Below are 12,214 nucleotides of genomic sequence, written 5' to 3'. Positions count from 1 at the left end.
AAATGACAAATCTGGATGCAAAAGCAAAAACAAAAAAGCTTGCCACTGTGCAATGTTCTCTTATTCACTACAGGGATGGTGCTCGAGGGAAAATTAACACATCGACAGACTTGCTGGACAAATAGTGTGATAATTTCATCATCTGGTGTCTTTGTTTTCAAACCCAGATATTCATGCCAGGAATCCGACACACAGGTTGGCCTCTGGCAGTCTCCATAAGAATGGAGATAAAAAAGTCATGACAAAATGGTGATGAGATCTGTTGGGACATTCAGAACAAGTTTAAATACTGGGAGGAAAAAATGGGCCAATTTTGGTGTTTACTGGAAAACTCAGTGGGAGACTGTAATTGTCAAAAAAAGGCAAGTATTGACAGTTGTGACAGATCTGGCGCAACATACCTGCCTGATTGGTTGTCACATTAAGTGACACATACTGCTTCGCGTGGTCTTTGGCCAGCTCTGACACCCCGTTGACAGCCTCCAGCAGGAAGCTGTAGTTAGTGTGTGACTGCAGGTCGGCCACCATCACAGAGGTGTTTGACAGGCCGACACGGCGTGGCAAAAAGCGTACGTTGGGGCCGCATTCTTCCAGGCCCCTTCCATCTGGCAAAACCCGTCTGCATAGGATGTTGTAGCGCACATCCTTCCTGCCACCTGTTTCCATGGGAACGGACCACTCCAGGAAGACACTGGTCTCGTTGACATTGGAGATGGCATTACGTGGAGCAGAGGGAGGATCTGAGAGAGATGGCAAGGGGTTAGAGGACGTAAAACAAATGCATCCAGTAATATCATATAACAGCATCTTGAGGAGCAAAAGTTACACAGTCGACTTTTAAAATTTCCAAGAATAATCATAGATAAGAAAGCACAAATATAAAGGTGTTATATCCTTACGTGTGCAGGCCATATTGGGAGGGTCGGAGTCAATCTTATAGTATCCATCCTCACAGCTGCAAGCAGTGGCTCCTGTCTGCCTGGCCAAACTGTGGGGTGGACATTTACTGCAGGCCAAAGACTCAAGCAGCGAGCGGTAAAACCCCACTTTGCAAACTGACAGACGAGGCAGGGGGAGGCGGATGCCGTGGGGTGTTTGGGTTTGGAAGAAGAAGAGATGAGATGATAAGAGTAGACGTACAAATAGGAAATGTGAAGGGGGTCATGGGGAGAGAGGTAAAAAAGGAGGGGAGAATTAAAAAAACAGCATGGTTAGTTCCTTTGGCGAAAAAAAGGAGGTCAACATTTCCCTGCATGGTTGTGGCTGTTTTAAGCTTCCTCATCAGAGATACTACTGTAGTTGCAGAGTTGAAATTAAAAGAAGCATTTGTCACCTAGTTTTTGTTGTCAAAATTGTATTATTCTGTTCCTTTAGAAGTCTGATTTCTTCTTATATTCCTCCCAGGGATTATTTCTTTTATCCAACTCGTGCAACCCTGCTCTCTTCGTCTTATTTCCTTATCTTAACCAAATACGCTTTTTTTTCCCTATTGTGGGGCTTCCCTTCTTATTCTCAGTCAGTCTTCAATTCAGTAATTTGTGACCAGCATTTGAATAGGAATTTTCTCTTTGCATTACACTGCACAATACTGTACCCACCCAGCCCCATATGTGAAACATATATAAACAAATACAACAGGGACAGAAACAAACATAATCTCTCTTCCTCCCACACAAACACACACTCAGATGGCTGATCTAAGTGGGGCAGGTAGACAGCAGGGTGACACACACAGAATGTTAACACGCAAGAATACATCAACAACCTCCGTTGCCAAGGCTGCACCCCCAAGTCAACCAATCACTGACTTATCACGCCATCATTTTTTCCCCGATTTTGCTGTCGCACACAGACAGAAACGAATAGACACATGCAATAGGGAATGAAATAGTAATGGGATATTGGACTTTTGCTAAGCAGAGTTCCATAGATTACTATGTCTGTAGATATTTTGTAGTCAATGACAATTTTCTGTTTCATTTATTGTTGAGGAGAGGCAAGGGGTGCAGGGACAGGAGAAAAGGGAGGAGCTGTTTTATCTGTGTGTGTCCTCTAAGGTCTCAAAGGTTAAGAGCTGTTGTTTTAACCCGCTGTGGCTGTCGTGAAGCCTATTCAGTGTGTAACTGTGATTAAGAACTACATAATTAAAGTTTAAGTAAGAGGACAGGAGGTTAAAGAATTGGACAGGGAAAAATATGGTAAGGTAAAAAGGAAATCTGATGGGAAGAGAGGACAGGAGAAAGAAAGCCAAGTTTACGAGGGGGATTGAGGAGAGACAGGATGAGACAAAGGAGGAGTAGTGGGGGGAAAGATTTGTGAGTGTGAGTGTGTGTGTGTGTGTGTGTGTGTGTGTGTGTGTGTGTGTGTGTGTGTGTGTGTGCGTTTCAGGCGGCAGTGGCTCTGATTCCCCTTGACGGAACCTTGGTCCGTTGTCATGGAACATTAGGCCTGAAAAATTCTCCCTCTGCCCTGGATCACTATGTGTCTCACCTCTGCTTCACGCACGCACACACACACACACAACTTTGTCTTTGTGGCATTGTAAGGACACCAGACGAGAAACTGCATTCTGGGAACCACCATTTTCTGAGGGTTGTACAGCAATGAGACAAATCACTCAGTATCCTGGAGTGCACACACATGCAGGAAACCTTTCATAAAAATGTGTTCGGCATGTAGGATGCCAAGCATACCCTAATTATGAGTTGAGGCTCAAGACATTGCTTTTGAGGCATTCATGAAGCTGGCCTAGTTTTGAACGAGCAGATAGTAATACATCTAATGATAATTCATGCTCAACAGAGCACAGACAATAATGTATGCCTATAGGGTTTATTTTATTCATGTGAAAATATGTTTGTATGATATATGTCTTTATTTTTTGCCAACCATACATTTATTTTATTTTGTGTTGTTAAAGGAATAAATGCAGGAATTATTGACTGTCACGTAATTACAAAATGAAAATGAAAATATGAGAGAGAGAGAGAGAGAGAGAGAGAGAGAGAGAGAGAGAGAGAGAGAGAGAGAGAGAGAGAGAGAGAGAGAGAGAGAGAGAGAGAGAGAGAGAGAGAGAGAGTGTGTAAAGGAATGCAGCATTCAGGGCAGTAGGACACACCTGATCCTTTGTCTGCTTCAGCCCTTTGCCACACACACATTTATGGTTGCACACAGATTTATTGCCATAGCCTGTTGTATAGCTCTCCTTGACTTCATCCTCCAAACCCCCATGGCCAAATCAATAAAAAATGGGGTGGCAGCTCATTTCACAGACACACAGGCACACATGTGAAGTAGAGTGAAGGGGAGTAGAGAAAAATCATCAACATTATGGAGTTTATAAAATTTGAGATGGTATGTTCAGATATTAAGCCAGAGTAACTGATTATTTTTATTTATTTATTTTTCTATTTTTGGTGTCAAGCTCTCACCTCCTGGTGTGCCTGTGCTGCACTCCCCAAAGATCACCTGTCAATCAAACAGTATGCTGTGGGCACAGTGTGGTACTATAATGGTCCTTACTTGGATTTCCTGTTGATCAAGTTATGAGTTTTGAGCGTAGAGTTTTTATTTATTTATCAGATAATTTTCACTATATGATCCTTGATATTTGTAGGGAAAGAGTTACAAGGCGTAAATGGAATAGCAAACGCTGGCATTTACTGTATATAAAAAATAAATAAATAAATACAGCAAGCATTTGCTTGCTGAAATGATACTGATAAATAGATAAAAAGATAGACAGCCAGCCAGATATACTGTACATTTGCATGGACCGATAATGGTGATTACATGATGTGTTTTGATTAAATTAAAATAATGCATTTCTTTCCCCTGGAAGTTGCAAACGATTATGAGAATGATATAAACATTTGCAATTAAAATGTGCAAATTGGTGTGAAAAAATAAATCCATTGCCTGCCACTTTAATGAAAGCCAATTCCAGTTGACTAATAAGCACCAACAGTGTAGATGTTAAGGTATTTATCATTAATTCAAGCTCATTTACAGTTAGGATACATAGATTATCCATGCTCTACAGGAAAAGTGAACGCAGAACATGTGTGGGAATGAATTAAAACCATGTATTGTTAGACATGACATGACGACATGAGTGCTAATGACTACATACTTATATTGTGCTCCATTTTTGACAGTTTTCGCTTAATAGTGCGTCCAAGAATTTACCACACATAGGCAAAAGGGGGTATAAAGGTCAGGGCAGCCAGCAGAACGCTAAAACTGGGATAAAGTGATTATAATGCCATAGAGAGTGAAGAACATGTATGTTCAGTGTGGAATCAAAAAGCAGAACACAGCTGAAGGGAAGCCTTAATGTCCACGGTGTGGCTGTCAGAACTGAGTGAAAAAACATGCAAGTTGACTAAATGTCATTTACAGTAAACGGCAACCGGATCACTGCACATTTAAACAGTGAACACTATTACCGTAGAGAAATAAACATTTTTACTCTAAACTACAGACCTACATACCCTTACAACATGATCAGTACCATGCACATACAGTGATTTGAAGAAAATAGATTTTTGTGCATAAAACAGAAAAAAACAAAGTTAAACAAGTTTTGACAATTATTTGTATAATTTAACCATGCCAAGTGTTCATCTACAGCCACCATTATGTCCAGTGCTTTTGTTCATGAGTTTGTGCTTCATTAGTGTTCAAATGCTACATTCTAAATCACCAATCCTACCAATATTTGTTTGTATTTTTAGTAAAATCTGAAATAATAATCTCTCTCAAATAAAGTGCATATGTCCAGTCTTTAAAATGACAGCTGAGCTTTCAAGCCCACCCAGTTTTACTTATTGATTACAAATCTAATAATACAATAATAATCTTTTTTTAGTGAAAATTTAAAATAAATTTTTTCAGTGACAATTTTTTTCATTTAATTTAATTATCTCTCCGTTATCTTGTTAGATGTCCTACAATTAAACATCTCCAGATGCACAGACAGACCGTTAGATCTTTGGATCAGGTTGTCTTAAACACACCCGCTCACGCATACATCTATTCATCTGCACACACACACCCACCCACACAGAGATTAGTTATGGTCATGGCTGGCTGACTGAGGTGGCTCATTTCTCATTGTGAATGCAATCTGAATAGACTGTGTTAGTGGTATGTGTGTGTGTGTGTGTGTGTGTTTGTGTGTGTGTTGCCCTTGGGCAAGCTGTCTTTCTGATGCCATGCAGCTCTTAATGCACAGCACAAAGGGTAATAGGTAATTAATATGCAATACACACTAATGTGCCTGTATGCATTTGTGTGTGTGTGCCTGAGTGTGTGAGGTTAATACGTAATTAATATGCAGCACACACTGGCATCCCAGGCAATTAAGGATCCAGCGGTGTCCGTTGATGCTTCTTAACGAGCGTCCTCTTTAATTGGAAACATTTCATTGTAAACATGTTGATTTATATGACTGGCTGTCATTTGGTGAGATTAGAGGGAGTAAGCGATTAAGGAGGACAGAAAGAGACTTTAAGAACTTAAAGTTAAAGACCCCAACTGTGTATCAACAGAATGTTGGATTTAAATTCATTTCTATGGGCTTAGACACAGTATGGGTCCACATTTTAAAATACATTTGTAAAACAAAAATATTGAGATAGCAGAAATAAATAAAAATCAGAGGATCAAGGGTCAATATTCACAAATATTCTGAGGACATGGCTACTGTCAGTACCTCGTTAGTTTGGCCAACTGATGTGTCAACTGCTTTAAATTGTAGAATCTAAAAAAAGAAAAGGTCTGCAGGGACAAAGAACTTGAAACATTTCACATAAATAAGTAGCAATACCACAATTTAAATATATTCCATTGCAAATTAAATTCATGCTTTGAATGCCCAGAAGCATTTCCACCAAAATGTATTCAAAATCAAAAGTACTTATCATGAATTCATTGTTAAATAAGTATATACTGTATTACTGCCCTAGTACTTATGCAATAACATGTTCTGTATGGTAGTAGTAAACAAATGGTAATGCACCACATTATAAGCTTGGTTGTGCATGGAAATACTGCCTCTGCAGATTAAGTGCAACTATAGTTATATAATATTATTATAAACCACGTTTATTATATAATAATTAATGTGGTTTAAAGGTACAATGAGACATTAAGTGTAGAGTAGAAGTGTAAAGTAGCATAACATGGACATACCCGAGGAAAGTGCTAAAGTGTACTCATAATTAACTATTCTTACTGTAGTTATGTTCCACCAATTTTAAACACAAGTTCTCATTTGCAGTCAGACAATATGAGAACAAAGAGACAAATGGCTCACACTATACGTTGCCAGTGACATCCACTTATATTTCCATCTTTCCTGTCACTCTTCCAACAGTACACAGATACAGCAGGATTGACATTAAAGTAAACTTTGACAGAGGAGACACAAAAATGGGCTGAGAATCAATACAATGCCTAAGTTACCAGATAGTATTGTGAACTAATAAACCAGGCAAGGAAACACAGTAAATATCCTGTTCCTGTATTTGTCTCAAAGTGAGCTACTGGCCCACGGAACATAAACACAGTGTGTGTGTGCCTATTTGTGTGTGTGTGCATGAATAAGGGTGTCATACCTTCAGAAATTATTATTGTATTACTGTGTTTGTTTGCATGTCTCTGCATGTGTACGTGCCGATGCATGTTCATATTTGTGTATGCCTGTGTGTGAACACAAACAATGCCAGATGATAATACCATAATAATATACAATCAAGTCAATGGGGTTTTCCTGTCTGTTGGATGGCAAAGGAGGTCATTGTTCAGCACCCGTTTATTCTCACAATCAGAAACCAAAAGGTCAAGCAGGTCACAACAGCTTTCAAACATAAACTCATTTATTCTCCCAGTGAAAGTCTAATGGGGGAGATAACATTAGCAATACATAATGATAAATCAAGTGTCAAGATATGCTGACCAGATGTGATGGAAAGTAATGACACTAGACTACTAGGGGTGTAACGATTCTGAAACCGAGACAGAATCCACGATATGAATGGCCATTGTCTTGGGTCCCGGTATTATTTTACTATTTCAGCATTTAGCTGACACTGAAAACAATTTTCCCCAGCAATGAACCAACAACTGCAAACACAAACAGCTTAGGTGCACAAGGGTCAGGGTTTTAGTGCCATTACAATACAACTGCAAACACAAACAGGTGTTTGGTGGAGAGCTGTCAGGTCAGACATACATGTGAAATGCACGTGGATGGAATTGGTTGTGAATCGAATAATATTATTTTGACCTATTTAGCCACAAGTATGCAGCACATACTTCTGTGTGCTCGTTTCTGTGTCCAGACATAAAGTGAGTGTCCTAACTTACTTTTACCATTCAATGCATGCTAATAATATACATATGTCATTCTATGTACTTTAATTACATAAACCAGGAAAGGTTGTTTTGATGTATGTTTTTATCAGCCAGAATTTGCAGGTTTTGTATCACCAATTGTTTTTCCAGTGATCACCTGCATTAGAAATGTATAGCCAATATATTTTACAACTGTTTTCAGCAATGTGTAATTGCTGTGAAATTGTAATTCTTTTGTAAACTGTGTCATTTGGGAACCTCACCACCTGATCCACATGCATCAGACATCAGTCCATAAATACCAGTTTAACCAGTCCCACAAGCCACCTCTGACTCAGACTCTGAAGACGAGCAGGCTTTCATGGAATAAAGCTGGCTCTGCTGAATGAAGGGTTTTATTAATATTTCACCAACTGCAGGAATTTGTGTGTCTGTGTGCTCTTATATCTTTGTGAGGACATTGTGCCTGGCCCACATTTCTTCAAAAAGGCATATGAGGGTTTAGACTTGGCTTTAGGGGTTTGGTTAGAATTAGGTTTAGGTTAAGGTCAGCGCAAATGGAGCTAGGCACATAGTTACGTTGGTTGTGACTGGAGCTAGAGGCTAGGTGACGTACTGTCAATGTCAATTAGGCTCCTCACAAGTGTAGAACAAAACATGTGAATGTGCGTGCACGTTAGCAGGGGGAAAGGTAAAAGGGAAGAAGCACTTCTGGGAAAGTCAGTTTACCCAACAAGCACTCAGGAAGCACTTTAGTTGTCATGACAGCATCACCAAGTTGAGATGATGCGGTGATGGAGAGGGGCTGGGGAGAAAGATGCAGGAGGAGCGAGAGAGCGTAGTGAAAGAAGCCAGTAGCAGCTTCCAGTTGAACAGGATCTAAAAAGATGAATGGCAACTCTTTCTGCAATAAATCCAGTCAATTCATATTTCAGGAGATGAAAAAGCTTCCTGCCACTTGCAGATTTTTGCGGTCTCATTCACCATGCTGCTCTGTCTCTTGAGCAACTCAGGGATGACAGAACTTCTACATTTGTAAGGGTTTCTGAATACTGTTTAACTCAAATGATAAAAATGTAAAAGACACGCTGCAGTAGGTACAGGGTTGAAAATATCTGACTTGTGATGCCATTACATCTTTCAGGTTGAGCAGGATCTGATCAAAATTTAGCATCCTCAAGTTTAGGCTGCACTCTTGCTTCCCTAGTAATGGGACTAACGCTGCAAGGCTAACAATTATTTTAAAATATACAGCCATCAAAGATAGATGATAGTTAAATGGGAAGAATAAATAAGAACAAGAAATGTTGAGTTGTGTAATGTGTCACAACCATGTCAGAAAATGAATGAAATGTTTAATTTGTCCACTGCCCTTGGGAACCCCATGAAATTAAGGTAATAAGGTAAAAAAACAAACAATTTTTTAACTACTACTCTTTAACTATAAATAACAAACTAAATACTATAAATAAAGTCTCCGTAAGGAAGGAACTCAGGTCTTTATCAGCACAAATGGGTAATCATATCGGAATAGCACGATCATGTGTATCTCTGTGTTATGCAAGCGACTGTAATGCCATTGTCACCACACCATCAACCACAAGCCCCGCTCTGCAAGTGTGAGCCGCTGATTCGCTATCCCATAACTCTCTAGAGGGAGAAGGCAGAAAGCTTCCTCACATTACTACACCAGTGAGACGGTTTCTGATGGCAGCTCCACCACCATGACCAGATCGAGTTTGACATATGCTGCAGTGACGTCTGACAGGCAGGCAAACACAGAGGAACATCTGGGGAGCCCTGGCACTGAAACAAAGTATTGTCAAGGGAAACCCAGCTCTACCCATGACACACTTAGATGGCACTCGCTGTACGAAATGCTCCATTGTTTATTATTCTATCAGTGAGTGGCACTTCTCGTTCACTTATCACATCACTTTCATTTCATGCGATTCTTTTAATTGCTGATACCAACAGTTTGTCCTCGTTTTCATTTGTATTCCTCATCTGCTGTCATCCTTTTTCTTCTTCTCTGCCTACTCCTACCCTCCCCCAACTTCTCTTCCACTATTCCCCCGACTTCACTGCCCATTGTCTTTTTTTTCTGTCACGTGAATTGAGTGCAGCCTGAATCTGATGAACATCACAAAGCTGTCAATCCCAGGATTCCATTCAGCCTTTATTTCATCTTCCCAACACATCCAACGGCATTCAGCTCTTATCCCTATTAGCCCCTATCACATCTTTCCAACACCCAATTTAGCCTTTATTCCATTATTCCAGTATGTCATTTAGCTCTTTTACTATGATTATAGAATTTCACTCAGCACATATGCCATCATCCCATCATTCAAGGAACCTTATTCCATCCAAGATTGCATTCAACCTTTTAAACTATCATTTCAACTATTTTGGCATTATTACATTATAGCAACATTATTTCAACCCCAAATTCCATCATTCAACCACTTCTTAATGTTCACTAAATCCACGTTTTTTATATAATTTTATTGTTTGATGCAATGTTAATGTTGTATCTCTACTGTATGAAATCTAAGTGAAAGCCAAAGCAACAACTAATGGGGATCTTTTAATCATAAAGTGTGTTTACATGAACATGAATATCCTAGTAGTGATCAGGCTTTTGGAGTTTGTGTTAGCATATTAACATATTCCTTTGGGCCATCTTGGCACGTCAAAATAACGTCAACAAAAAGTGCTTTTTTTGCCACTGATGGGCTGTTATACGAGGTGTCTGACAACATTATGGAAAAGATCCATATGAGTAACACCCCTTGTTTTTAACCAGAAACGGAAATCTTGCTCGAGGGCAATTCTCGCTCTGAAATCTCGTGAGATGCGAGTTGTTGCAGGAAGACAGTGGTAAAGTCATAGTTGGAGAAAAGTAAATCTGACGGGTGGAGTCGCCCTCGAGGAATAAATTGCAGCCACTGCAGCTGGTTCGGCTGTCAGCTGATACCATCTACTGCACGGATTTCAGAACTTTTTATACCTCCTACCCAAAATGCGTGAGTCTAGGTTTAAAACATCAAAATTACCCTTTAAAGTTTGCTTTTAGTGTTGCATTGTTGTTCTCGTCTTCTATTACTGGTAATCAGATGAAGAAGCCAAATCCAACAGACTGTTTCATGCAGTCCTGGCAGCCAGACTACAAATTGGTTATTTCCTAATTGTCCAGCTGATAACTAAATGATAGAAATTGGCTGAATAATGGATAAAAGGACATAAATAACCAGGTTTATAATGTTCCATGTAAATTTAATATACAGAATAAGAACAACTCAGCACTAAATTCAGCAGTTATTCCCACATTCCTTCTAGTATTCATTCAGCCTAAATTACATCTGTGAGGCTGAACTCAGTCTACAACACCCCCCCTTCCTTTTCATCTATCTCTTCATCCATCTGCCCACTTCTATCCTCACTTATCTTTCCTCTATCGCTATCACCACTGAAACAACACTCATCCATCTCTCTGTCTCTCTGCCCTCACGCTCTGTGGAGAGAAATCTTCCAATTTATCTTGTGCCCCCCCTTTTTGCCATCATTTCTCCTCTTTGTAATCCTCCCATCATTCCATCTATCCATTCATCCATCTATCCATGGATGCACACCCCTCCTCCCCATTCCCTCTCTTTAGTCTTGCAGGGCTGACATTGCTGCAGGCTATCACCAATTATCCCTGCTAAAGTTCTGCCTACATCTATACATCTCACACAACCACATACAAGATCTTTAGATGTCATCTGAGACAATAATGTCTCATCATTTCTTTTTATATGTATCCCTCACTCCTGCTACACTGATACAAAAAAATACATAATGATTTTAATCCTATGCTGTCACTTAAATAAATCACAAAAAAACAAATTAAGTAATCAAACAGAAGGTGGACAGTAGCAGAGCAAAACTATGAGTATCAACATAAATCCAAAAGTGCATTCCTGAACAGATACTACTGTACAGTGACAAAAGTTCTTCAGTATTTTCCCACTGTGGAACTGTGTGGGTGTACTGTGGCTGAATGTTTGCCATAAATACAGATGTACTTTTGAAAGACATGTGTGCATGTGTGTTTGCGTGTGTGTGAGTGTGTGAGAGAAAGAGAAGGAGGATAAAAAAAGAGACAACTGGGTTCTTGAGGGAGAAAGATGGACAGATCTTTTAATGGAGGAAGGAGAGGGAAGTGGAGTGAGAGGCATTGGCATGAGTGTAATAGACAGGAGAGTAGGTGGCAGCAATACAGACAAAGAGAAACAGGGAGGGATGGAGAGGCAATGAATTATAGGCAGTCACTAAAGAAAAAGTAAGAGAAAGAAAAAGAGGAAAATGGTGTGAAATGCAAAGTGAGAAAGATGGGGAAAGGAGAAACTGAGGCGTAGACAGAGAGATAATGAATGAGACAAAGAACTGAAGATGTGAGAATGAGAGAGAAACAGAAAGAGAGGAAGAAAAAGAAAGAGGAGGAGAAAGAGCTGTCCATAATGTGTTCTATCCTACATTCACAAAGGCTGCGTTAAATCATGCTCTACTAGGCAGCACACAAAGCCAGTACAGCCAGGATCCCCACAAAATTACACAGAGGTGTATTTTTTCCACATACACACATTGTACCTGCAACCCACTGATTCACAGTCTACTAAAAAAGACAAGCATGCTTAAAGCACAAACAGGCTGTAAAATAAAATGCGGTTATTAACAATGCTGCATGTCTTTTTAAACAGCTCTACCATTTTGAAAAACACACACTGGTATTCACTGAGAGGGAAAAATAGACATAATAGAGTGGAAATTAAATCACTACACCCAGTGCAGGTTCACAACCCCCCCTACC

At 39.7% G+C, this 12,214-nt stretch overlaps 1 protein-coding gene across 1 annotated transcript in view; it reads right to left on the bottom strand.

Moving 5' to 3' along the window:
* Window positions 1-912, bottom strand: part of LOC123982245 (heat shock protein 30-like) — a 17,855-nt gene extending 16,943 nt beyond the window's left edge. Inside the window, exons 1-2 of the mRNA XM_046067671.1 lie at window positions 900-912; window positions 402-740 (exon numbers count right to left, since the gene is read on the bottom strand). Of these exons, the coding sequence (XP_045923627.1) occupies window positions 402-740; window positions 900-912 (352 nt within the window). The remainder of the gene's footprint in view (window positions 1-401; window positions 741-899) is intronic.
* Between the last annotated feature and the right edge of the window lie 11,302 nt (window positions 913-12,214).

Source organism: Micropterus dolomieu, linkage group LG13, assembly GCF_021292245.1.
Source record: "Micropterus dolomieu isolate WLL.071019.BEF.003 ecotype Adirondacks linkage group LG13, ASM2129224v1, whole genome shotgun sequence".
NCBI classification, from domain to species: Eukaryota; Metazoa; Chordata; class Actinopteri; order Centrarchiformes; family Centrarchidae; genus Micropterus; species Micropterus dolomieu.
Note: the sequence above shows the minus strand (reverse complement) of the source record. Positions and strands in the feature narration are given on the sequence as shown.